The sequence below is a fragment of the Centropristis striata genome, chromosome 1, assembly GCF_030273125.1.
Source record: "Centropristis striata isolate RG_2023a ecotype Rhode Island chromosome 1, C.striata_1.0, whole genome shotgun sequence".
Lineage (NCBI taxonomy): Eukaryota > Metazoa > Chordata > Actinopteri > Perciformes > Serranidae > Centropristis > Centropristis striata.
In genome coordinates, this window is record NC_081517.1 from 19755383 (window position 1) to 19782637 (window position 27255).

Consider the following 27255-nt stretch of genomic DNA (forward strand, 5'->3'; position numbering starts at 1 on the left):
CCTCCTATATTAAATATAAATATTTTGTTGCATATTGGACATACTGTGTATATCCTTTATTTAACCAGGTAAAAGTCTTGTTGAGATTAAAAATCTCTTTTCCAAGAGAGACCTGGCCAAGAAAGCAGCATAAAAAATGACAAGTTACAACATTTAAACACAGTTAACATAAACAATTAAATACAATTAAATACAAATACAGCCATCACAACAACACCGAAGGAGCCTCAGTAGAGACTCATATGGAGCAGTCACACCGACCAAGAGAAATTCCTTCTTTATCCCTTAGAATCGATTTAAATTCACTGATTGTGATCAACTCAGACAATTTCAGGTGTGTTTTCAGGAGTCATTTTTTGTCAAATTTGTTTTGTTTTTTTGCCTAAATCATCTCCTCATGACGCCGGCCACCTATGGTAAAATCACCTACATCCTCAGTTGATCAGATCATGATCATAAAGTGTTACCAATGACTTGGACAACTTGAGTCTCAAAAAATTGCCTAAGTCATTTATTTCTCTCAAGTTACATCATTTACTGTGTTATTACTATGCCAATAGCCACCCTTTGTTACATCCTTTTTGAGTGAAATGGTCAATAAATGTCATATGTTACACTTTTGGTGAAGTTTTTTTTGTTTCCTGCAAAACTTAATTATTATTATTATGATTATTTTAACAGGGTGACGATTTGTTGTAATTACTGAATCTTGTTCGAAGCAGCATCTTACGATGAGGTCCTGAACGCAGCGCCAGTCCCGTTCCTGCGAAGACTCCGGTCCGGTTCTTGCACCGACTGGGACTCCATGTTGTTCCGACAGCCACGGAGCGAACAAGTGCCCTGGCCGAAAACTCTCACGTTGCAACTCTGTGTGTGCGAGAAGTAAAGAGTGTGTGTGTGTGTGCGTGTGTATGTGTTGACCCTCTGAAAGAAGATGGCAGACTACCGGGACGATACCGGGGCTCGAGCCCTGCTGGCTCTCCAGTCGGCACCATGCAGTCCGGTGCGCGTCGCGGTGACCTCTCACTACCACCAGCCCTCGCTGGCCCTCCTCGGTCCTCCGGTGCTGGACGCCCGCGGCGACGCCGGGATGTTTCCCGTGCGCCTCGCTTGTCCTCAGCCGCAGGCCCTGGCCAGACTCGAGGGCCGGGACTTTGAGTTTGTGATGCGCCAGAGGACGGTCACCATAGGCCGGAACTCGTCTCACGGCTCCGTGGACATCAACATGGGTCACTCGAGCTTCATTTCACGGCGACACCTGCAGGTCACCTACGATGAGGCGAACGGTTTCTCCCTCCGGTGCCTGGGCAAAAACGGCGTGTTCGTTGACGGGGTGTTCCAGCGGAGAGGGGCGCCGCCGCTTGGTCTGCCCACAGAGTGAGTGCTGTCAGCCAGTTAGCATAGCAGCTAAACACAGGCTAACTTTAGTAACACGGCAGAGCGACCCAGACTCACATGTTCGGTGTAGGGCTGCACGATTATGGCCAAAATGATAATCACAATTATTTTGATCAATATTGTAATCACGATTATGAATCACGATTATTCATCATGTTAGGGAAAACATCTGTATTTTTATTGCACTACTTTTAAACAAAATAGTAGGAACAGTTTTAGTGTGTAAACAGAATGCCTGGTGCTTGTTGTAAACAAACCGATCACCAAGTGAACACCTCCTGCAGCAGCAGCACATACACACTGTACTGCTACAGAGCTAACTTTTAGCCTATTAGCAATTTGCAGACTGGACGCTAAGGGGTTAACATCCCCTCCGGCTCTGCAGCTGGGAGAGACTGCTGCAGGAGGACTGTGCTTCGAAAAGTAAGAAGGAGTCAAAGTCAAATTTATTTCTATAGCGCATTTACAGATGGCTGAGCTGCACCACAGTACTTCACATAAAAGTGCAATAAAATACAGAATTGACAAAGGTGAAAGTAACAAAAATTAAATTAAAAGAAGGGATAACTTTAAAAGCACTGTGGGATTACTAGGGGACACTATTCCCTAGCACTTGCCAGAGGAAAACTTAAATTGAAGGCAAGAGAAAAGAGGTGGGTTTCCAAAAGCAGCCAATACCAGCAGAAAGGTCACTGGATTTATTGCCGCTTTTCTTGAAAAATAGTTGCTAAGGACGTCTGACAGGTCGCTAAATATAGCAACAAAGTTGCTTTTACAAACAGCGCGTGTTGTTGTGGTGTTAAGTACTATGTCACATCCTGCTTAGCGCTCACTCGTTATATTTAGGCAGCTACATGAAACCTTAACTATGCGTTCGCCCCTTGGTGGTTGGTGGACTACTGGTGTAGAAAGTGCTTGATTAGATATGCAGGAGAGCCGCATTTTAAAATGGAAATATCGCTGACGATTAGGTTAATTTAATCGTGGCAGTCAAAATCGTGATCACGATTAAAATGCGATTAATTGTGCAGCCCTAGTTCGGTTACCTAACGTTACTGATGTGATGGACAAACCGCCCCGGAGCCGGTGGCACGCTATGTTCTGTTTCCCCTTAGAAGTCTGTCATCCCCTTACTGTACACCAAACTCTTCAATGAAACTTCAAAACATCTATAAAACTGTATATGGGCAATGTGAACACATAAACACATAATAAATGTCAATATTTTGGTGAATATACTAGCTTTTCAAATTTTCAAATAGCTCCTAATGGTTTAACTGGAGACACATTGTGACGGGGATACAAAGTTAGTCATGACACTCCAATCAGAGTGGTTTGATTGGTCTGATCTGGTACAGCTAGCTTCCATCTGTAACCGTGACCCGGCCAGAGAAGCTGCAACATTATATGTCTCCATTTGATATGTGAAATAATAACAGTTCGTTTGTCAGAGGACCCCTACAGGGTATCTTGTACCCCACTTTGTAAATCAGTAAAGTTAACCTATCTAGTTTTAGCTGTTAGCAAACTTAGCTTCAGCTGGCCTACCGACAAGCCAAAGTGCAAGGTAGTTAGCATGTACAGTTTCTCCTTCCTGTGATTTTTTTCGCACATAATAATGTTCTGGTAGAACTTGCTTTCTAAAAAAACTTTTTTGTCACATGAATTTATTTTGGCAGGATAAAGTCGTGTCTCAACCGTTTCTGTGTGATAATGTTAGCTAGTTGTTAAAGCTGCCAGCTGACGTGTCGCCATCATGTTAACATTAATGTAAACAAACGCACCCTGACCGCTCAGCTCGTGTGTCTTGTGAGAAGAGGTGTGTTTGTTTTGTGCTAAAAATTGAAATTGAAATTTGTTTTATTTGTGTTATGAGGAACCATCTGGTGTTTGAAGAACATCACAGCTTTACTCTTGTTGCACTATTGTCAAAGCTAGATATTTTGCCTTCTCTTGGTCGGCTAATATGGTTGAAATGTGGTTGACTGTGTGTGTTAATCATAGGGTGGAACAGGAGGAGGAGGAGGAAGAGGAGGAGGAGGAGGAGGAGGAGGAGGAGGAGGAGGAGGTTGTTGTGGGGGGGTTGTGCTCTCATCCTCTCTGATTGGCTGTCAAGACTGTTTGGGGGTGTGTCTGGTATTGAACAGGAAGTACAGGCTGAAATGACATCCTCATTGCAGGAGCACATGGAGTAAACACAAGACTCACAAACCAAGGCCATATCCAACAGAGCAGTGTTCACATGTGCTGCTGTGGCCCTGGGGCCTCTTTCAGGATTACAAAGCTGTGCTAGAACTAAAGAAAACTGTGCTGAGCCAAAACTGGAACCTTTTCAAATGTAGAAGAGCTGGATTAATTAGTCTTTTTACTTATCCTGTTATATTTACACTACTTATACTTGATAATATTTATCTTTTACTCACATTGGACTAATGAAGTGATTTGACACTGCTTAGCAGAAAGACACATCAATAGCAACAAATCTCTTCTAATTGATGGCAATACAAATACAGTCCTACGCAAAACAGTTGCTTGTATTCACCCCTGTCATGTCAAACTTTATTAGAGGCACCTTTGGCTAAAATTACAGCTTTGATTCAGCATGGTTTAGTCTGTGTCATCTTGTTTCATCCGGAGACTGCCAATTATTCCCAGTTTTCTCAACAGAATGTCTCAAGTGAGCAGCAATTTTCAGGTCCTGCTTTGAATTTCAGATTTGGCTGTGGTCTGACATGACTGCTTCAGGATATTATTATTATTATTATTATTATTATTATTAATAATAATAATAAGTTATTCATTATGTGTAGGTTCGCCATAATGTTTGGGGTCATTGCTTTGCACTGACAGGCCTCTTTTAAGTCATAGTTATCCTGCTGGCTGCAGCAGGTTTTCTTCATTATTCTGTTTTGTTGCATTTATTAACCCTTTACCATCTCAAGCGCTTCAATGGCCTGTAACAGTGAAGCATTCACACAGTTTAATGTTTGCCATGATGTGTTTCTGCTGATGTGCAGTACTTTGTATGATCCCAAAAAATCGTAATTTTGGTTCTTTTAAACTCTTGAACCTTATTCCATTTTTTCTTAGATTCTGTCACACAGGATTTTCCCTACCATTATAAAGCTTTGGTTCCAAAGTCTAATAATTGTGGGTGGTCTAAAGTTTATTATCATCTGCTCTAGATTTCCCAACTTTTTTTTACACATATATGGTAATAGAAATCTAAACAAAACATGCAATTTACATAATTTTGAACCATTATTAATGTTTTCTTTATTGAAAAATGTAATATTTTCTTTTGGGGAGTAACCTCCCAACCCCCTGCCAGAGAGTGGCACCTAAGTCTTTCACAGACCTAGAGAAAACACTATCACATGTTTTCTAGCACTAACACTATTCAAAATGTCATGTGAGTTCTTTGAACAGTGGCTTTCTCTTTGCTACTCTGGCTGCTACAGCTGGGAGTGATGAAGTAAATAAGCAATAGTTGTTGTACTGTAGGCACTGTCTCTTCCCTGAAGCTTCTTCAGAGTTGCCACAAGTCTGTGTCCTCTCTGACTAGAGCTCTTCTTCATAGACAGTCAGTTGTTGAGGATGGCCTGGATTAGGCAGAGACAGCTGTACATGGGTCCAGATATGGATTGACAGCTGCATTTTTTTCAGAAGACAAATTATAGAGAAACGATGGAACAGACTTGTTTAACAGTCTGAAACTGCTTACAACACGTTTGTGGTCCTGTGGGGATCCTTTTTTTTTCATTTATTTGTCTCCACTGGGAGGTCTGAGCCTGAGCTCAGCACCCCTAGAATTAGCAGGGATTCAGTTTCTTGCTCAAAGACACAATCATCATATTTGGGCAGATATAATGGTTTTAGTCACAAAGACTTAAAGACTTAACTGAACCTTGCTGCCTGAAGCTGCTCGGAAACATTATTACATTAGTCATTAAGGTCCCATTGTAAAACTTCTACTCAATCCCTCACACACATAATTATTTTTAGGGGTTTTGTTTAGGCTTGAACTAACTTGGGCCTGGACTGATCCTCTGTTTTATTGAGGCAGTTGTCCAGACCTGCTTAAAGAAGAGAAAATGCAAGTTATTGGGTCTTGTGTTCTACACCAGACTAGAGTCTTGTCATTGGAAGGTGTCCGCTAAAGATATTGTTTATAATACAGTCAAACCCCTACAGTGCTCAAACAATAAGTCGACGAATCGATAAGTTTGACATCAGAAAAATAATTACCAGCTATTTTGATAATTAATTAATCGTTAAAGTAAAATTTCATGCTTAAATGGCAGACAAAATATTATTTCAGACTTAAATATGGAGATTTACGGGTTTTCTCAGTTTTGTATGATAGGAAACTAAATGTCTTAAATGTGACAACAAAATATTTAAGGGCATCACTTTGCGAAACTGGGATGGACATTTCTCAAATTTTTTTAAATCATCAGATTAATTGACAATGAGAATTAGTTGTTAATCGCATCCCAAACCTTAAAAAGGGAAAAAAGGTAATTTGCTAATGATATGAATTCATATTTAAAAATAAAAGCGGAGCATTTTGTCTGTTGTGACAGATCTGTTACGAACAATGTAAAATGTAAAACATATACGATTGTGATCTCAAGTTCATTCATTGACCTTGGGAATAATAGTAATTGTGGTATTATAAATGTTGAGATTTTAAGTTCTTTATGACAAGAAGTTTGAGTCGTAACTACTGTGATGCTTAGCTGCATTGTTTAGAACAGAATGCATTATTTTTATCTGTGTTTCTCTTTTCTTCTGACCCTCTTTCTCTCTTCTCATCCTGCTTTCTAGGTGTGTGTTCCGTTTTCCCAGTACAGTCATCAAGATCCAGTTCATGTCACTCCTGCAGCCAGAAGAGCACAGAGAGAGGGAGCAGCCTTCTCTCCCCCCTCGCCCGCTTCTCCCCCACATTTCCCCCCTCAAAATCAGCATTCCCACAATGCAGCAGCATGAAGAGCACATCAGGGCATTTGGCTCTCCGCAGCCTTCTCCCACAGGCACAATCAGGTAAGGAGAGCTCCAAAGATACTCACAATGATATGGACTGCAACAGGTGTATGTTGATAAATGCTGACACAACATGTGATACACACACTTCATAAATGCAGAGCAGGTTGTCCAGATTTGGACGCTCGAGTTTGGAAGCTGATTCTCATAACTTTTTAGTTAATTGTTTTGACAGTTAGCTAAGCTTACTGAGCTTTAATGTATTTTAGATTAGTTTGAATAAATTTTACGAATTGTCCAAGGCAGCAATAATCAATTTATATATTTTAAAAGAGGGATTGTTTTTTTTTTTTTTTTTTTAAAGGTGCTGTACCTTTTTTCCTCCTCATTTATTTTGTTTAAACAGGACTTGTACAGCTCCCCTGTTTATTTTATAAAGCAAGATATTTTTTTTACATTATTGGTTTAAAAATGTATTATATTTTCAAATATTCTAAAGCATTTGTTCAACCAAAAAAAATCCCACTGTTTTCATTTCTCATAACTGATAATAATAATCATAATAATAGTAATAATATTCATTATGTAATACCATATACGATGATACTTTCTGAGATGATAATTGTACAGTGAAAATCTCTTTCTGTTGCCTGCTTTTCAAAAGGCATCAGTGATGAAGAGACATGCAACTAGAGTCTGAAAACCTATTTACAAAACAGTAAATACAAGTCAGTTCCATCTTTGCATGCCATACAATCAAGTTCAATGGTACAATTCAAGTTCTTTATTTATCATATGCACAACAGTAACAGAGAAGCAGTCTTTGTCATGGCTCAGGCTGCCTCCAACAATACTAACTAAAAATTAAATTAAAAGAAAAAAGATGCCAATCACACAGTTAAACTAATAAAACATGAGTATCTTAATATAAAATATTGCAAGTTAAAAGAAGAGACAAAAAAATAAATAATATAAATTTAGATGGATTATACAAAAAGTGAATAAGGATTATCAGGGTTTTTTGCAAGTTGCTTTTCCACCTTGTCTTTGGGCCTGACATGTTTATTCATGTTTATGCAACCACAAACGTGAGGCTTTGTTTTCTTTGGTGTTACTCCAATTGTGACCTGAAGACCTGCAATGTTTCTACCAACCACATACTATATCAGCACTTAATCACTGACAACGCTCTGTCTGGTTGAAGCTGCTGCAGTGTTTCTGATGAGATGGAAGTCTGCACTCTAATAAGCTGTGATGGCACATGTTTGAAAATCACTGCTCTATAAATGTATGCAGCATGTGCAACTGGCAAGCGTGGCGGTGCTGAGTGTGCCCTCTGGTGGCCTGTGCTGGTTTCTACATCACACATCACACATCCACCCACCAATGTCAGCTTGTGTGTGCCTGCCTTATATGGAATGGCTGCAGCTTCGAGGCGCGTGATTGGTTATCGGGCAGATTGTTTTGCCTGTGGGACGTTTTTCCGTCCATTCGTGGTTTCCTTTTCAGAACCCCCCCAACCCCCCCACTCAGCCCTCAGCTCCTGTTCTCTCACACGTGGACACACACACACACACAACACACACAGAGTAAAGACACTTGCTCATACATCTCCCGACCACTTTCACTCGACCTTTTTCGGGCAGATTGTTGTGTCACCTTCCTTGATATTATGTACATACAGTACATACAACAGAAGAGTATTGTGTAAAAGCACGTGCTCACACTTTGACGCCGACTGTGTGTCTTCACAGGGTGGCAAGAGTCACTCTTCCGGTTTGGCAACTTAAATGAACTGTATACAATAACATTCTTCTGCCCATGCCAGCATTCATACTTCACTGCTGGCCCCAGTACACATGCAGACAGGGGTGCAATGCTTGTTTTAACAGCGTCAGAGGAAAAGAAAAGACAAACCCTTGCTCCTTCATAGAGGCACACATATCTTTTAATAAAGTTTAAGGATGCAGATTTACAGATAAAATCATGTTTTAATACTTAAAATTTCCCTGAGGAACTTAAGAAGTTTCTGGTCGTCTTCATTCATTTTTCAACGCTGAGCTTACAGAGCCTGCAGCCCAGTTTCCCCAGCCAAAAAATACAAACATATTCTCTCTCTCCGTGTGTGTGTGTGTGTGTGTTACTATCTGTGGCTCTCTGTTGCCAAAGGCAAATCAAAGCACACTGACTCTCCCAGAAACCAGTGTTTACTTTACTAACAGAAGCAGGTGTGTGTTGTATAAGTTACTAGGTTTTTCTTGTGTTTTGTCTCTCAACAGCACCAGATAAGAAACCTAGTTAATAATTAACATACTTTTGAGTTTTTTTGCTCATTGTTGTGTATTTTATGATCACTTTATGTGTATAGAACACCCTCGATCTGAGCTTTAATCATTTTCCCAAACGTAGTTCTTGTGTGTGTGTAAGACATATTTTGCTGTTGCATCAATTTTTTCTCTTGTATGCTAAAAGGATTACACTCAAAATATTATAATATAATGATTGTCATTCAGGATAGTTGTTTAACACTTTACTAGATTTTAATTTATAAGATAAAATAAATAAAAATTTAAATTAAAAATATAATTAAATCATCAGAAAGATTTCCATTTGTCTATTTTTGTTGGATCCTATTAATATTTCCTGAAACACCAAAAATGTAATTCTTAAAAGAAAACTTCCCCTTGCTTTCTTATTACTGGCTAATGTACTACTCCACCACACTTTGCATGGGAAAATACATTGCCAGTCTTCCCTCTGATAGTCTTTTGTGCTTATCTAGGTCATAAATAAGCATCAGTATTACATTTAGACTGTTTCATAACCACTTAAAACTTCTTCCAGTTGCTTTCATTTAACCTCTCCTGGTGCATGTTTATTTACATCAATTCTAGATTGTATTCAGAGGTGTTGGTGAGACTCTATAGACTTGGTGTCCCAGAGCAGCTGCCAAGTGATTCTAAGAAGCCTGAGCAGCTATGATTAGTATCACTCATTGCTCATTCATTAAGAAGGGGTATACGGTTTGTTCTTGTGTGAGTTATTTTTTCCACCATCACTTTTAGCCATTAATAGACTCTTTCCTCTTATCTCCAGTGTTCCCAACTCCTGTCCGGCTAGTCCACGAGGGGCAGGGTCATCAGGGTATCGCTATGGACGCAACGTGACCTCTGACCTCCAGTTAGCAGCTGAATATGCTGCCAAGGCTGTTTCTGAGCAGAGACGAAGCATTGTCGAGCAGAGAGGTGGGGGAAGTGAGCAGCGGGGGGAGTCGGCTGGTGGAGACAGCCCCAAGGTGAAGACCTAGTAACATCAAAATTGGTTAATTGCCTCAAAGGATACGCCATTTTCAATTTGCAAATACAGTAAGTACTTGAGGTTGGGTGGATGGTAATACTTCTGTCTTTTTCTGTCCAGGATGAGTCCAAGCCCCCATATTCCTATGCACAGCTGATCGTCCAGGCCATCTCTTCTGCCCTGGACAAACAGCTGACTCTCAGCGGCATTTATGCCCACATCACCAAACACTACCCCTACTATCGCACTGCAGACAAGGGCTGGCAGGTAGGGTGTTTCTGTCCAGAGCTAATTGTTAACGGCTTTCCATTGTTAACGATGACTGTTAGAGCTACACAGTATGGGATGGTCAACTTACGGCTAGGGTTGTCACGATACAAAAATTTTCATCTCGATACCGATAATCAGGAAAATATTCGATACTTGATACCATTTTCGATACCACAAGGATAAAAACATAGACCCCAAAATTTAACAGAAATATCTTTATTAACATGAAAAATGCAACATGTAAAAATTAACAGAACCATGGGTTAAATATAAAAAACAGTTGTGCAAAAAGAAACTGCAACTATGATAACAAGCTTCAGGTCTGAGGTAGTGCAACGAATAAATAAATACAATAAACATTAACAATTAGAACAATATTTTGAGGTTGTATGCTGTGCACAATATTAGGAAAGCTTGATAAAAAAGAGGTAGAGTCGGCTGTGTGTGTTGCTGTTTGGTTGCAGGTCGACTTTTCTCTGCTTCATTCTGGGACTTCAAGAGAGAAAATAACACTTTTCAGTCACCAACATTTATGTAAACTTATTAACTCTATGCTTATGTATACTGACACTGTGTCAATTAACGTAATATGGGCATACTACGTATCGATACTTTTGAAAATGAGTATCGTATCCGGATACAACGTTTTAGTATCAATACTTTTGACAACCCTACATACAACACAACACACTACACAATTTGAGCGCAGACAGACAGAGACAGAAATACCGTCTGCTTTGTCACTTTTTGACCCACCCAAACAAAGCAGTGATAGTTTTCAGCAAGTTCGAAATACAAACCGTATAAAGCTTGAACCCGCCCTACCCGTGGGTTGACCCCTGTCCCTCCAGGTCGATCAGCTCATCATTATCAATACATACTCACAGTTCCTCCTGGTGAAAGATCTTGTTGTATGTGGCTCCCTGTCACTGGTCAGTCACATAGTGTGAACTGTTAAACATCAATCTGACAACTTAAAAAGTCAGGTAGTGGGAACTAAGCATTAGTAACACTGTTTTGGTTGCATGATAACATAGGAAGTCCTCCTATGTTATCATACAACCAAAACAGTTATTTAGCTACTTAGGTGGAGTGTTGTTAAAAAAACTTTTGATGCCGTTACCAATACTTTGACACCGATTCCAGTACTTTTTTTCCAATTAAAAAAAAAAAAGCTATTACACCTTTACACATTATGGTTCAAATCTTTATATTTATTTACACAGCCCCTTGTGACTCACACTGTAGTCAAGCCTCTCAAAATGAAATACATGCACACAAGTGAGCCTCGTCTCTGTGTGTAACAGTGACATAGTTTTTTTTCTTGCATACATGTAACATTAGACAGACAACCACCAGCATTTTTAGATCTTGGTGCAAGCATGCTGCTTACTTATTGGCTAACTGACACTGATGAGATTAACGCCTTAGGCATTGAAGTTGGCATTTAATACCACAGCATTTTTCAATACACGGGAGGGTTGAGTAATTTCCTATAACATTGATCTTCTGATAAATTCCTTTAGATTAATATTTCTGTGTCCATTGATAAAAATGTTTTTTTTTGCCTCCCTGCAGAACTCAATCAGACACAACCTGTCTCTTAACCGATACTTTCTGAAAGTGGCCCGCTCTCAGGATGAGCCGGGGAAAGGCAGTTTTTGGCGTGTGGATTCTGCTTCTGAGAGCAAGTTGGTGGAGCAAGCCTTCAGGAAAAGACGCCAAAGAGGGGTGGCTTGCTTTAGGACGCCGTTCGGACCTCTCTCTTCTAGGTAAGTTGGTCACCTGTGACCTTCAGCTGCGTGGGTGTGTGCACACAAACGAACACGGACACACGCTCTTTCGCTTCTTATCTGTTACATTAACCCTTTCTCCCTTCTCTCTGCTTCTGCTCCTGGCTATCATTTGATTGGATAGAACAAAGTAAGTCTAATTTCTAGGTTAACATTCAGCAGAAGGCACTGGCAGTGAAGGAGCTCTGTGTGTCATCAGAGGTCTTTTGATATATTAACTGATTTGTCCCTTTATTCCTTCTTTTTCAGGAGTGCTCCTGCATCCCCGACCCACCAGGGCCTTCTTTCTCCTCCATCCAGCGGGCTGCAGACTCCTGAATGTCTGAGCAGGGAGGGCTCTCCTATTCCCCACGACCACCACGAACAGCTGGTTCACAAACTGGCATCTGTACCTGAGTATAGGCAATCTCAGAGTGCCCCAGGTGAGCCATGCAGGTGCACACAATTGTACACACATGAAGGCTTTCATATACAATACAAAACAGGTGAAATGATTGTGTCTGCCTTTGTGTAGGATCTCCACTCAGTGGTCAGCATGTCATCATGGCTGCACCTTCCCACCCATCAATCCCCTCTTCAGGCCCGGGAAAAGCCCTTGCTTTTGTTCCAGGTGGCGGCGGCCAAATCCAGCCCATCCATCTGCTCCAGAACCCCACTCAGTCACCTGTAACCATGGTGCGGGTGGTTACCAGTGCCCCTCTTACTTCCAACCCTCCGAATGGGTACAGCGCCCCCTCAGAGGGCAACAGTGAGCTCAGAGGTACAGCCAGAAGACTCTGTAATATGAGATACATTATTACCTGATTATCACATAAACTGGTCTGCTCAGCTCCTATTTGAACTATTTAAAGCTGTTGTGGGCTTGCAGGATTGTTAAAATATTTTAAATTATCTCTGTTTGTTCTCACATATTTTATTTGTCCAGTCAGTGGGGCATTTGGCTAAATTCAAGCATTCACATTATCATCAACAGGTTATGATTTTTGTCATGTGTTTGACTCTGGAGCATAGCACAATAGAAAAGTGACTGTATGTCTGTTAGTTTAGCAATTGTAACACTTTGTATTCCCTCAATAATAGATTGAAGCCGGTGCTACCAGAAGTCTGGCAAATAGGGATGTAAATTCTTGTGTTCGGATGTAACTAGCATGATAGAACATGCCCACATTAACAACACTGTCACTGTCAGTGATTTAACCAGTTATCCCTTATACAGAGTTGTTCTCAAGTTTGCATACAAAAAAAATAAATCTATGGGATCATATCGTGACCGGATAACATTTGCTTCTGTCTGGCACTAATGCTGAATGTGTGAACAGACAAAGTTCTTTGTTTAAAATGTAATATATAAGAGGTTTATCCCACTTTTTATTCCATGTAGACTAAGAAATCGAACCTGATATTGATGATCATTTAACCAGATTTTTTTTTGGCAGAGTGATCATACATGTGCACTAGTATTTATTTATATATTCAGTTAGTTGTGAGTTTTGCTGCCATATGTTTGAATTGAGTGTTTGTGTCTCTGTCAGAAGCTCAGCTGAACAGAGAGCGAGTGATTCAGACTGTGGACAGTGCGGTGCAGGGCGGGGATGGGCGAAACCTGGCCCTAGGTTTACATCAACTTCCTGTTCGTCCTGTTACCCAGAATGGCAAACACACCACTGCTGCTGTTGCCACAGCAACCAGCCTTGCAAATGCATCTGGTAAGATTTTTCAGCAGGCACTGCCTTACACATTGTCTGGTCATGATGATAAATATAGACTGATGGTTTTGCTTAACCCATTTAGACCACATGTAACTTTTGCGTTTTTTGGACGATTTCGTCTTTTTTAAAGAGACGTAACTGATTAAATGCAACGGGAAAAATTCTTCTGTGCCTCCACATGGAAGAATGGACAGAAAATATGGTTGAACAGTGACGAGAACATGCAAGACATAGGCATTTTTATGACAGACAGACAGAGCAACGCAGAGGCCGAATACAGTGTTACTGACAATAAATCAGACGATGACCCAGACTATAATGTGCCTACAGACCCGCTAGTCCACATCTCTAGTTACAGTACGATGATGTTACAGTATATGACAAACTGTCATGTAGTTATTGCACTACTGACAGTATGTTTTATTGAAAATTTGGCTGTGATGATTTTCTTTGTGTACCACACAGTGCTATACAATATATATATATTGTTTTTTAAAAAAAATGTTAATGCACTTTAGGTCAGAGGCAATGATTTAAAGTTAAAGCCAAACGTTTCACCTTTAAGATTTTTATTTTTTTTAATTTTACCTCATATTTCTATGTGCGTCAGAGGCTGAGAATTTTGATAATTCATATTTTTTTATGGTATTTACAAATTAAAAAAAAAAAATCTTAATGAATTTAAGGGTGATGGCAGTGCTCTACAGTTAAAGCCAAGGGTTTAAGATTTTTAGATGTTTTTATTTTTATGTCTCTATCTGCTACAAAGGCTGAAAAATAAATTATTTAGGATTAACATTGACATTCTGTGCAGAAAACCCTCAGGATTTGGTGGGTAGTTTTGACACGATGCTTAGGTTTTAGAGGGGACGGACTTGGGTCTTAATGGGTTAAAAAAAATCACTTCTTAAACTTCACTTTTATAGACTTGCTTTTATGTATATATTCTCAATATAGTTGTCATTTTACCTTTCAATTCTGTTCTTATTAGTTAATTACTTTCCCTTTGTATCTGATATTGTCTTGTAATTGATCCTATGCTCTCTTTTATTATTTTCTTATCTCTGCCCTGTTGGCCATATGGCACCATTCTCCTTTGTGATTAACTGCTCTCTGTCAAAGCACTTTGTAAGCTGTTGTTTTTACAAGTTGCTATAGAAATAATAATATTATTGGGATAAAAGCATGCAGCCATATCTTACACATTGTCCCTTTAAGGTAAAAACTTAAAACGTACCGGATCAGCCATTTGGAGCCAGAGTCGGTGCAGTAGCTGCTGTAACGAGTTCTTGTAAAAACACCAACCCAATCAGATCACAGATCCGCCTAACTTTTCTTTTTCTCTTTGTTTCCGTTCCAGGCCTAAGTAGTCCTCTGCAGATCTTGGCTGCCCAGGCCTCCAGCTCCCCTCCAGTGCTGGTGAGCAGACAGCCCAGTGCAGAAACTTTAGCTGAGCATCCAGCTGAGCCCCAGGCCAAGCGGCCAAAGATGGAGGATGAGGGAGGGAGTGAATCTGCACAGCATCAAGTCACACCTGCTCAGCAGCCTGTCATCGTTGCAATGACATCACAAACCCACGACCCCAGAAAGTAAAAACCCAGGGCCTCTTACCAGGTACCCAATGGACAGCCTCCTCATGGTCCCCTAACTGCTTCGCCTTTTATACTCATTTGATATGACTGCAGCCGACACGGCCAAAAAATGTACAGGCAGCCTCTCTCAACAGAAGGGAATTAAATTGTAAGGAACTTTTATTTTGGTCAAAAAATAGATGAAAACTTTGAAGTACATTCTGAATGTAAAAATCAAGTAAATCTTTCAGGACTTTTTCAGCTTTACAGTCTTTTTAATGTAATCCATCATTCACTGACTACACAAGTAAGGATATTAATCTTATGAGAGCATTATGCATATTAAAGTCATTTCAGCACTACTTTTACTACGTGAATGTTGGATAATATCTCAGATACGAGGTTTCTTCTAGTTGATGGTTCAGATGCACCAGTTACTGTCACTCTCAGGCCAAAGAACTCACCTCTCCTGCACTTCTGATTAAAGTCACTGCCTGATTTAAAAAAACAGGGAATGTGTGTTCAGAGATTTGAATGGCCGGCATTTGCAGAAGAAACTGTGACGATCAGAGTTGATGTTTATTGTGAAGTTTCACACAATCATAGACAGAAAGATAGGGCTTGGCTGCGTGTACCCAGACCATTGACGGGGCTTGGGAGACTGTTAAGAATATGATTGTACTCTTGGTAAGGCAACCCTTACTGAGAAACAGGTTGACTCTCTTAGAAAAGAAAGATGTTATTAATATTAGACCACAATGTGAGGTGTCTACCCTTCTTGCCTTCTCTGTGAAGCACAAAAACAAAGAGGTTTTGTTTTGGAAGAAGAGATGAGAGTAAATCCAGGAATAACAAATCAGGACTTTGCAGTTTTCTCTTCACTTCAGCTCAGTTTGGTTAATCAGTGTGAAGCAAGCTCCTCAGATTTTAAGATGATCTGGGTGATCAGACAGCAGAGAAGGGCAAAAAAAAAGAGGCAACTATTTGGAGTTGATTGAAGTGGAGCTAACCTAATGTAGACAAACTGATTGTTGTTTTAATTTTTTTTCTCTTGTTTCAGTAGAGGTAAAAGGAGAAATGGAACAGCCTGTGCGTACAGTTTTGTTTGTATTAGCACAGAAAAGCATTATTGTAATAATCCTTAAAGCCTTAAATATTTCTACATTTTTTTTGTCATTTTATTTTAACCTTTAGACAGCTTTACCTTTTTAGATTGTTAACACAGCGCTTCATTAACAGTACATGATCAGCAACACTACATCGATGACAGTTATGTTGCATCAGTAGACTTGTATCAGTTTTATCAGGGGAAGGGCGGGACCAACACACGACCACAAATTTCAACTGCTTGTCTTTTTTTTTTTTTCTTTCTTTCTGTACGGTACTTTTGACATATTTTCTACTCTTGGCTCCCCACTCTGCTTTCAATTTCCCCCTAAACGCATTAACCTTTCTCCCAATCTACCTCTCTCCCTCTTCTCAGTGAGCAGTTTCTATCTTTGCAGTCTCTACAGAGGCATCAAGCTGTCGGCGGTTCCTGTCACAGACGCTGCCTTAATTAGATATTCTTCAGCACTCCCCCCACCCCCCCTCTAATCTCTCGTTCTCACTCTGCCTTTAGCTTTTCCAAATGTCCTCGCACGGGCCTCATTTTTAGCTGGCAATCAGGCACAATTTGCGCAAGATTTCAGTGATTGTTGTTGCACATTATTAGAAAAACAAAACAAAAAAAAAAGATGCGTAATGATTGTATGCTGCTCTATCTGCTAAATGACAAAGCTATTTAGAAGGTATTTTTTCTGATTTTGGAAAAAAGAAAAAATATTTTGCTCTATGTAAAAACGGCTGTCGTCAATACGTAAACATTCTGGAAATAGAGAAGTATATGTATTTTTAAATGTTCCTGTTTTTGTGATTTGTTAAAATGTGTAGCACAAATTAAAATTCCTCATTGACTTAAATGTTACATTGTCTTCTATGTTATCAGGTGTCAGCCATGTTGGGTAAGTCTGCAGTTTCTGATCACACGGTTTGGTGATATTTTGGGTTTTTATGCAAAACAAAATGCAAGTATTCAACAATCTTTATTCTTAAGTACCATCATTTTTTAACAGTATAAATAATGAACATAGTAGAATTCACATGCATTGGTCAATGTCATACAAACTTTAAAACGCACAAAAATAAAATGTTACTGCAGAGAAATGAACAGAATCAAAAGTGGAGAGTAAAACAAAGCTGATGGAAAAAAAGGAACGACGTTCTCATTTCATTTGAAATATTGCCTAGTTCAACTTCTCTTTGTTTTTGGACCTTTCTGCTGGATATTTTACATACTCAATGATTCGTTGGAAGTATAATTGACATATTTGTTGCAGCCCTAGTAAACCTGAACAGCAGTTGCCCTGCAGTCACTAGCAGTCTGGCCCGGGCTCCTGCTGCAGACAGAGGGCCGGGTCACAGGCTGGCAGAGGGTCACTACTCCTGATATGGGGATCCAGGGCGTCTCAGGGGAGCGCCACAGAGCTGAGGTCACAACTGAAGGCCAGGCAACAAAGAACTGACTAAGCATGTTTTCTTGTAGTGACCTAAGCTTTGAGTTAACTTTATAAAAGTGACCTGCTATTGTTCTAGGGCCTCTTTTAATGAGTCAGACAGAACACATTTTCATGTGATTTGGCTGATATCTGGTCATGCAGATAGTTTTGGTTTTGCTTGACTAGATTTTTAGTTATGCCTCTGAGATTTCTGCCTCTATCCCAATACGATGGAGGTGAATGGAAGCCTGTTTCATGCTCGCAGTGTTGAAGTTATTTAAGCATCTTCATCCAGAAACACTACATTCATAAACACATAACCTCAAACACTTCAGGTTAAAGGGTGCAATGCATTTTCATTGGGACTATTTTCTATCAAAGAACAAGTCCTCATAAAACCATTATGGGGATCGGTAAATTATCGAGAAAAACTAAGACACTATGTTTGCAAAAACGAGGCTGTTGAATGATATTTGTCATTGCTGTGAGCAACCAGGAGACGGACAACTCAGAGACGAGTATCTCAAAACCTAAGAAAAGCCATCTGCGTGTTGAGATAACACTAGAAGTAAAATATAAACCCCTTTAAGCAGAAGTGCAGCTAACATCCTGTGTGAGCAGTACTCTATAGTTAACAGATTGTATTCCTGTTCATAGCACTTTAACTTAATGACATAAAATAAAAAATCACAATCCATACCTATATTTCTGCCATTCCAAACAAAACAAAAAGTTTCTCTTTTTCCATCAGTAGGTTTTAGTTTTAAGTGACCAACATATTTCAGAAAAAAAATGATTGAGTAGTTCCCAAAATGCAGTTTCTCTTTTAAATGTCCAAACAATATGTGACCAGGTGTTAAATATATATACAAACAACTATTTACACCTCATAACCAGATACATACAGCATATATTCACAACAAAAGTGTGGTTTATACACACCAGGATTGTGCACCAGAAACTCTGGAGTGAAGCATGTTGTCTTGATGATCCAGAAATGAATAAACAATGTCTCACAACAGCTGCACATCCGCTGTGCACGTCGAGCCTCGACAGCTCTTCCAGTGGAGGTATAAAGTCCAATGAGGAGGTTGAATGGGGGAGCTGGGCTGTCTGTCTCGAGTTTGCTTCCTCTTCTTTTTTTCACCCAGTCTCCAGTACAAAAGTCAACATTCATAGACAATCTTTAATGTTGAGCAGATGGTGATAGTACTTTGGGAGTTGCTAACAAACAGGATTATAAAACATTCCACTTTTAAAGCACTGTGTAAAACATCCAGGATTCTTCTTATTTGTCTGCAAATGCTTTTAGAATCGTACAGGTACATTTTCAGTTTCAGAGTCCCTTTGTCTGAGAGCTGGGTAGCTATTTTACCATGCTACTTAATGTCTGAATTACTAATACAAATTATTCTAAAATACAGGTGGAAAAAGTCCACTGAGCGCACATGCTCCGGGCGCCGACTGAAGAGAGATTAAAACCCTACAATCTACTGTGCTTTAAACCACATCAGACTGCATTCTGGCTGGTTAGATCTTGCTTCCCTCAAACGCTGATTAATTAGGCAACTTTTCCTCGCAGCATATTCCTTTGATGTCGCGGTGGGTTAGGGATTCTGTCTGTCACACAAACCCAGTAGGAGTCAGCGTGAGGGAAGCAGGTCTGGCAGCTGTGGAGTGGAGTCATGGAGCGTTATCTCCACTTTGATTACTTGGCTTTGTGCTGTTGCTAGGTTTCACATTCGTATTTCATGCCGCGTATGTACGCAAGGTTGTGTGTTCGCGTGTACGCTGTTTGTCAGTGCACACATCTGTATCTGTCGTTGTCATGCTGGTCTATCTCTGTAGTCTTGTCTCGTCGTGTTGTGTGTGTCTTGCTCTGAGATGGTCAGCAAGAGGAGGCACTGATCTTCTCTGAGACGTCGGGATCGGACTTGGCCACTAGGAAACGTAGGCGACCTCCTCCAAGACGAATCAGATCCACCGCACTGCAAGAAGCACACAGAAGAGTCCAGTTACGTGAAGCTCAGCAGAGACAGAGTAAGCATGACTGTCTGGGCTTGCACCAATCAATCACAGTAATCAATTGGCTTAAGAGGCTGACAGCCATGGGTATGGTTAACATTGTGGGAAGACTGCTCACTGTGTCATCAAAGTCAATATCAACCAGTAGCATCATTAATCTCCAGCAGCCCATTGTTATGGTCACAAAAGGTCCAACTGAAACGTCCTCTGTACCTCTGGTAGTCTGCTCCAATCAGACTGGTCCCGTTCACAGCCAGGATACGATCTCCAATCCTCAGTCTGCCATCGGAGGCAGCAGGTCCGTCAGGGATCAGAGTCCGGATGTAAATGCCTGGAGCGTTGAGAGGAGTGTGCTGCAACAGGGAGAGGTATTGCAGTATGAACATTATGAGCGTGTCCATTATTTAGGTGAGCATCTGCTCGAGGTGACACATAAATTCAATTTCATTCATTTCAATTCCAAATTTCATTAAGAAAGCCATGATTTCATTGAAAAAGTCATAGTACAGTCTGTCGTCCAAATTTCATGAAAAAAAGGTCATATTATAGTACATACTCCTATTGTGTTGTGTGTCTGCCTTTGTTTTGACAGGTGGTGGTTGGAGATGCTGATTGGCCAGGAGCTGATCAGGCCAGCTTTAAAAGGATGTCTGAAGGAGATGTCTTCCCCTCTCCTCGGTCCTGACTTCCAGCCAGACCATTGTGTCTTGTTAAATTTAATTGTTATGAAGTGTTGAATCTTTGTTAAATTATTGGGAACAAGGAAAGCTTTTTATATAGTGCAGTCCCGGTAGATAGGGGTGAGTAGCCATTGTGTTTAGGAATCTTTTTTCTCCTATTTTGTGTTATGGAGGCAGGTAAGATTCCAGTATTTTCTTTTATACTATTTCTTTGTGGATAGGTATGTAAGTTACAATTAAATAAAGTTTGTTTATGTTTGCTGTACTCAGAATAAATTTGTGTTGGATTGCAACTCTGGGAGTTGGGAAAAAGGGAGAGCCTTACAATGGCGTAATAATAGTATGGTATGTTGTCCAGATTTTATGAAAAAAAAGTCATAGTATAGATCAATTTGGAGTGGACATCACGGCTATGTCACTGGCAGGTGAGTGCACAGACTGGTGGTAAAAAACTCAGAGGAAAACAGTTGTGATCTATAAAAACAAGGGAATGGAGGAAATCAGACTTTCAGGGGTAACTATGTCAAATGGTTCAATTATACATATTAGAGCATAAAATGATGATGTCCAAAAACGACCCCCTCAAAAAAAGTCATACTATATTATGTTGATTTTTGTCAAAAATGGTCAGATTTTAAAATGCCTGTAAATGCTTAAAATAGTTCAATTATAGTCGGTTGATACATGTGGTAGTATTGTATGTCATCCAAATGTAATGAAAAAAGTCATGATTTCATGAAAAAAAGTCAGTCTGTTATGTCATTCAAATTTCATGAACTCCAGTTTGTACTGTTTCATAAAGACAAAAAAACACACTGGTGAATAATGGATTTAACGGGTAGGATAAAATGTCAAATGTGTTTTTAAATGTGCTTCTACTCACCAGGCCGTCTATGAGTCCCATGCCCAGTCCGTAGGGTCCCTTGTCCAGTTCCACTACAAACACCACACACAAGTCATCAGGAAGGGGAGGGGCGCCAGGGGAGGATACAGGGAAAGGAAACTCACACCCACTAATACACCCTGCAGAGGACAAGGACACCCAAATACACAAAAACAACACACACACAAACACACACACACACACAGACAGGGTCTCGCTATGGGGTTGAACAAACATAAGAGGTCTTGCTGTGCAGAAGACATACACACATGCTACATGCTACAGAACTAATCTGACACACAAACATGTGCTTCTGACAAGAGCCTGCAGATGTCACACTCACTGCACTGTTAACACTACACAGTCAAAGAGCTGACCGACGAGCTCCAGCATTTCATTTACACGACTGCACAAGAAGTAGTGCAGATTTAAAGCTGTATTTATCATTTGTTGGCCACTGGGGAACAGAAGGATGTATTATTAAGTTGTTGCACATGTTTGCAAACAATTGCCTACTTACACATTCAGTGGACATTATCTCTAGTTGCAATTGTGTTCCACGACACGGTGATTAATCAAAGTCAGTACAGGCTCTCATTTTGGTTCATTTTTGGTTACACCTTCAACAGCTAGCTGCTAGATTAGCTTTTCTGGCCATTTGATGCAGGTAGCGTGCAGTGGACTTATTGTAATGGTTTTGCATAAAACAGTAAATGTGATTGTTAAACTATATGTATGAGCTAAAAGAGGCTAAAAATCATTGTTGGTGCAGAGTTGGTGATAAATATTGCTCCCCACTTCATATGCTGTCCATTGGTGTGTTTATCAGCATGATTACAAAAAAAAAAATCAGAGCCTGATAAAATTTGGTGGAAGGGTGTAGTATGAACCAAGGAAGAACATTTTGGAGCAGATCTGGATCACAGGGCAGATAGACTAAATCATTTTTATGGTTGTTAACATTGTAAGATCAGGCAAACGTGCTGTGTTCATGTGATGTTGGAACAATTGGAAAAATGATTCTACGACTGAAAATTCATACTGAAGATCTTCAAGCCATAACATCATCTCAGAAAGTCAGTAAAAACTTTGGTACACATTTAAAGGTACACCTGATCAGTTTGCTTTGGTCTTTTTTGTCATATAAATACTGAAAACACTAAGCAACAGAATACAACCCATGTTTCTTGTTGTGTCCATGTTGTTTCCACATTACAACTTAAAGTTCTCACGTACACAAAGAACAGGGAAGGATGATTTCCCCTTCAGCGTTTCTTGTCATCTAATTCATTAATATAAACACTGATGAATACAGCTTTAAGTTAATTTAGAATGACACTATGTTGTGCAGGTGTCATACATTTCAATTAATCATGCAGCCCCAATCATGTGCAACATTATTACTTATGCAGTGTGTATTCTGCATACTTGTAATAATATGTAGTGTAGGGATTCACCGATCTGGATTCATTCAGTCACGGCTGGCTCAGTGTTTAGTGCCCGGCACCCTCTGACCTCATGTTACCTTAAGGATTTTCCTCCTTCTTACCTGTAAGGCTTTAAATGGACTGGCTCCCTTGTATATCTCCAGCCTTATTTCCCCATACACTCGATTTCAAGGAGCTCTTTCGGTTACTGAGCGTTTGACCATCTCCCACTGCACATTTAAGAGATAAACTCTGTTGGTACTTTTAAATCCAGGCTGCAGAAATGTCTTTATGCCCACTATGACCTCTCCTAAGTTATACTCTATAGTTACAGAGTATATATGGTTTTCATATTAACATTATTACCTGCATGTGTATGTTTACATGTAATATAGTTTTTTTTTATGCAAAGAATCTCTGGGTTATGTGTACTTTAAATACGGTAAAGTGGATGTTACCTCAACATTTTCTTGAAATAACTCTGCAGTGAGATTTACAGATTTTTAAATATGGGAAAATCTTATCATCAGACACACTGACATGCCGTTAGAAAAAGTTGGATCGGTGAATCCCTTTTAATGTGTATAAAGATCTGCAAGGTTTAAAATTGTAACTGCACATTCTGGGTGGACAAAATATCAAAACACCTTACAATATGTGATTTAGTCCAATAGCCATGGAAAAAAATACTGCCTTGTGTGAAGCTTACTATAGACCTTTTTTTTTTTTAAATGATCATTTTTAGGCTGTCAGAGGTGTTGGTTATACCTACAGTCATGGAAAAAAATATTAGACCACCCTTGTTTTCTGCAGTTTCTTGTTCATTTCAATGCCTGGTACAAGTAAAGGCTGTTTTCCATGGTTTTCTTGATAATAACCAAAACCATTATCAAGAAAACCATGGAAATGTCTAGATATCAGCTCTTAAATTAAACTCTAATGAGCTATTTTTGTTGTTATCATTAGATTTGTCCAAACAAATGTACCTTTAGTTGTACCAGGCATTAAAATGAACAAGAAATTGAAGAAAAAAATTGTCAAATAATTTTTCCATGACTGAAAATCTTTAAGGCCATATTAAATATGATGTAATCCTTTATACTGCTTATATGCTGTGCCTGTTATTTTGTCCACCTGCTGTAAGTTTTTTAGCCTACCTTCCAGTCCATTAGTGATGAGTCCGTTGGCCTTTTTACACTCTGTCACAGTTCTGCTGGTGCAGCCGTTAGTCTGGGGGTTTTGACCTTTGGTCGGCCCTCCTCCTCCTTCCGGGTACAGCGGGGTGTGGGGAGGGGTCAGCAGGCAGGACGGGTCTGGATTTGCAGTCCGAGTGTGGTGGTTGGTGCCGTTCCTCCTGAGGCTGTGTGTGTGTGACTGGCCTGGGGGTCTGTCCCGTCCTCTCTCCTCTCCAGTCTCTGCCGTTGCCTCGTCAACAGGACCTCCGGAGCGGGGACTGCTGTGGGCCGGAGGCAACAACTCCCTCTGTGTAAGGATCAGACGGAAAGACTTCAGAAGACAGTATGAGGTCCAAAACCAGGGTGCAGTGGTTAGAAAATGGAAAGAGAATAAATATTTCTTTTGTAAAAAAAAGCTTACTTGACACAGTGCACTAAAAGTTACGTTCTTTGATAACAGCTCATTTAAAGACGACTAAAGGGATGCATAATTATTTCATAGACATATTTGTGAATGTATATGTGTTTCTGTGTGCGTGTATATGTGTACATATGAGGGTGCAGTAACACTAGGGATTATGGTCTAGTCAGCCGTTCCCACTAATTAGACAGCCTAAAGACTAATCAGATTAACCATGATTTAACCATGTCTAGGTTTCTGTGAGTGAGTATGTGTATGTGTGTGCAGGCTGGCTGGAGTAGAGGGTTTTGTCTTTCATTTATGGGATTATGAGGAACTCCTCAACAACCGCAGATGCTGAGGCACATGGCCTGGATTACTGCTAGGTGTGTGTGTATTTGACAGTATGCAGCATGTGTTCGCTGACCTGAACGTCGGGCCAGTCAGCTGTGTTGGTGCCATTGGAGTGTGTGTGCACGCTGGGAGTGTTGGTGTGTGTTTGCGTCTTGGTGCGCAGCCCCCACAGGTAGTGGCGGATGTAGAGCAGCTGTCGGTAGATGCTGTCCTCCACACACTCGCTGTCCAGGTCCACTCTGAAGCCGGCACTGGGTAGCACTATGGGAGGGTGGTTCTCAAAGCTCTCCAGGAGGTCCACTAAACACACACACGATGATGTTAACTCACCTATACACTCACACACTTCATTTAAGGCCTGATCCAGGACTGCTGTACAGCTGACTCATCAGCCTGTTACTCTTTCTGCTTTACAGCTTTCCCACCCAAAACTCTTCTACATCATTTAGAGCTAACAATGGCTGCACCATAACAAACAAGAATGACAGTTAATTAAAATATATAAAATGGAGATGGAAGAAATTCTCTGGAAAAATGTGATCCATCTTTTTCAGCTCAAGGTCAAGAGTAAAGATTTAATCATAAATCTACTGTCCTGGACTAAGCGTGGAGATGCAGATCCCTCACATATAATTTGGTATTATATTATGCTGCATTCAAGAGGTGTCAGAATAATTGTAAAAATGAGATCCCGACTGGGACAATTAATTAAAAATTCATGTAAATGCCACCTCAAGTTGGAACAACATCGATGTGTTGTTTTTACACTCAGCGATAAATGACACATCTTCTTTTGCAGCGTCCGTGTTGTTTTCACATTAAAACTTAAAGCTTATTAACACGCTGAAGTCAGAAATTCCCAATTTGAGAAAAGACAATTTAAGGAGCCTGTGAATGCACCATTAGTGTTGATTTTTTAAAATTACATATTAGTGCATTAAGAAGTATAAACCATCCATCAACTCCTTCTTCACTTTAAAAAAAACCCCTGAATATTTGAATATGCAAATACATTCCTTTTCAAAACTTCCAATGCTGGACACAAGATGTCTCCTACTCCACTAAAATTAAATTATCGGTGTTTGAGACAAATCACAGTAATGTCAGTTACACATTAGACACAAATTTATAATTTCTTGAACTCAGATTGAAAGGTGAGCACACAGAAACTTTCCTCATTCAGCAAATAAATGTCAAAAGAGCCTTCTGGAGTCAAACTCTGGAGCGTACACCATTCAGCACAGTGAAGTAATTATAAGCAAAACACATTTCTGAGTGGAGGGGGAAATATAAATGTGACTGTACAAAAAATAGTTTAGGAGATATAGACTAGTATAGCTGTATCCCAATGTCAAGGATCCTTCCTTGGTGGGATCTTTCCTTCAGAGTCTGGTCCTCCAGAGGCCAGAGTCCTTCCTTTCACTGTTAAAACGCACAAATGGAACAGCCTTCAGAGTGTGCAGCTGTGCGTCATTGCGTAATTGGACGTCCTGCTTAACTTCAGCGCCACAATTTAAAAACCAGTTCACAACATGGATGTGGCTTTGGCATCAGCACTCTGACACATATTTGTGAAAATGGAAGAAGATGCTTCAAGGTTGAATCTCCAGGATTTAGCAAAAAGAAAAGGCAACAAAGTGGATTATACCTGAATATTTCACTGATCCTGCTGAATTTGGCCGCTACTTAGTTCCATAAAAGCAGCGGAGCATAACTCACCATGGAGATGTGTTCTGCAATTTTTTAAATTTTATTTTACAGTACAGTACAATAACAGTTATTTATAAATAACAATAACGGATAATAGCGGACTGCTGGTCTGTTAACACAATAAACAAATGTATAACTTTCTGAATGGCATAGCTACCTATTAACTTTGCACATCCTACATCATCTGATGCATATGAATTAACAATTAATAACTTTGGCCAACTGTGACGCATCAATTAACTGAACCGGAAATGTATCAAGATGATATTTATTATCTTTTAGCTAAATATTCTGGCATTTGTTTGTACATATGTTTTGCTTGACTTTGAACACAAGTTTTGTAAATTATGTGTGTAGGAGCTGAATGTGTTTGGTTGAGTGTTTATGTGTGGTGTAATTCACTCAATGTATATGTGGGGTCGCTATGCTGTTACCTGGGGAGCTCAGGTGTATATAGGTGTGATTGTTCACTCTTTGTGCGGGGGTTTGACCCGGAAGGGCAAACGGTTTTTTGACCGCCGCTACGCCGCTGCGCCGCTGTAGCGCTTTAGCAGTGTAATGCATCATGCCGGTATTTGTTTGTATGTTTTTTCTTTGTTTACATTGCACGGCAATAAACGGACTATGATGTGCAACAGCGTGAACATTTATTCAATACGGTAGAAGAGCATCAGTCAAGGCGAGGCGTGTCAACCAAGTTATTCCGGGACCCAAATACCTCAGTAACTCAGTATAAGACTGAGCTCCTATAATATTAGTCAAAAAACCCGCACCAGTTGGAACTTCGTTTGGACACCGGCACGTTTGGTACGGACCGGAGGTGAGCGCAAAGACGAGTGGAGCTGCTGGAAGCGGTTTGGAACTGCGAGGAGGTTTGGAGAGCGTCTGGACGTGGGTGTCGGGACGCCGGCGGAGTTACTGGACTGAGGCTGAGCCAGCCGTGGAGCATCGGAGCCACCGGAGCACCGGATCATCTCACGGCGCCCAACGCACGGTCGGAGGTATGTGTAGCGCTACACCGGTGAATGGCCATTTAAATT

The 27255-nt window shown here is 40.2% G+C and overlaps 2 protein-coding genes across 3 annotated transcripts in view; one reads left to right on the top strand and one right to left on the bottom strand.

The window, feature by feature from the left end:
• Nucleotides 1-681: 681 nt before the first annotated feature.
• foxk1 (forkhead box K1) lies at nucleotides 682-17971 on the top strand. Of its 2 annotated transcripts, XM_059334052.1 has the most exons (10): nucleotides 682-1377; nucleotides 6229-6444; nucleotides 9481-9679; nucleotides 9802-9948; nucleotides 11530-11723; nucleotides 11994-12166; nucleotides 12259-12504; nucleotides 13277-13450; nucleotides 14814-15067; nucleotides 17012-17971. In XM_059334052.1, exons 1-9 carry the CDS (start codon nucleotides 935-937, stop codon nucleotides 15044-15046), a joined length of 2025 nt encoding a protein of 674 aa, XP_059190035.1. In that variant the 5' UTR covers nucleotides 682-934; the 3' UTR covers nucleotides 15047-15067; nucleotides 17012-17971. The 2 variants fall into 2 exon arrangements, with proteins under 2 accessions (XP_059190035.1, XP_059190027.1); XM_059334044.1 differs by lacking the exon at nucleotides 17012-17971 and having other exon boundaries at nucleotides 14814-16985.
• The window catches only part of radil (Ras association and DIL domains), a 49652-nt gene continuing 39489 nt past the window's right edge, over nucleotides 17093-27255 (bottom strand). The window contains 5 exon segments of the mRNA XM_059334035.1: nucleotides 17093-19549; nucleotides 19800-19939; nucleotides 21150-21289; nucleotides 23734-24058; nucleotides 24579-24805. Of these exon segments, the coding sequence (XP_059190018.1) occupies nucleotides 19450-19549; nucleotides 19800-19939; nucleotides 21150-21289; nucleotides 23734-24058; nucleotides 24579-24805 (932 nt within the window). The 3' untranslated portion in view covers nucleotides 17093-19449.

Excerpts from the sequence above, each read along its gene's own strand:
- foxk1 (XM_059334052.1), top strand. The coding sequence starts at position 935 with ATGGCAGACTACCGGGACGATACCGGGGCTCGAGCCCTGCTGGCTCTC. Across the intron at positions 1,378-6,228 it reads CCGCTTGGTCTGCCCACAGA|GTGTGTGTTCCGTTTTCCCA; the intron begins GTGAGTGCTGTC and ends CCTGCTTTCTAG. Across the intron at positions 9,680-9,801 it reads CTGGTGGAGACAGCCCCAAG|GATGAGTCCAAGCCCCCATA; the intron begins GTGAAGACCTAG and ends TTTTCTGTCCAG.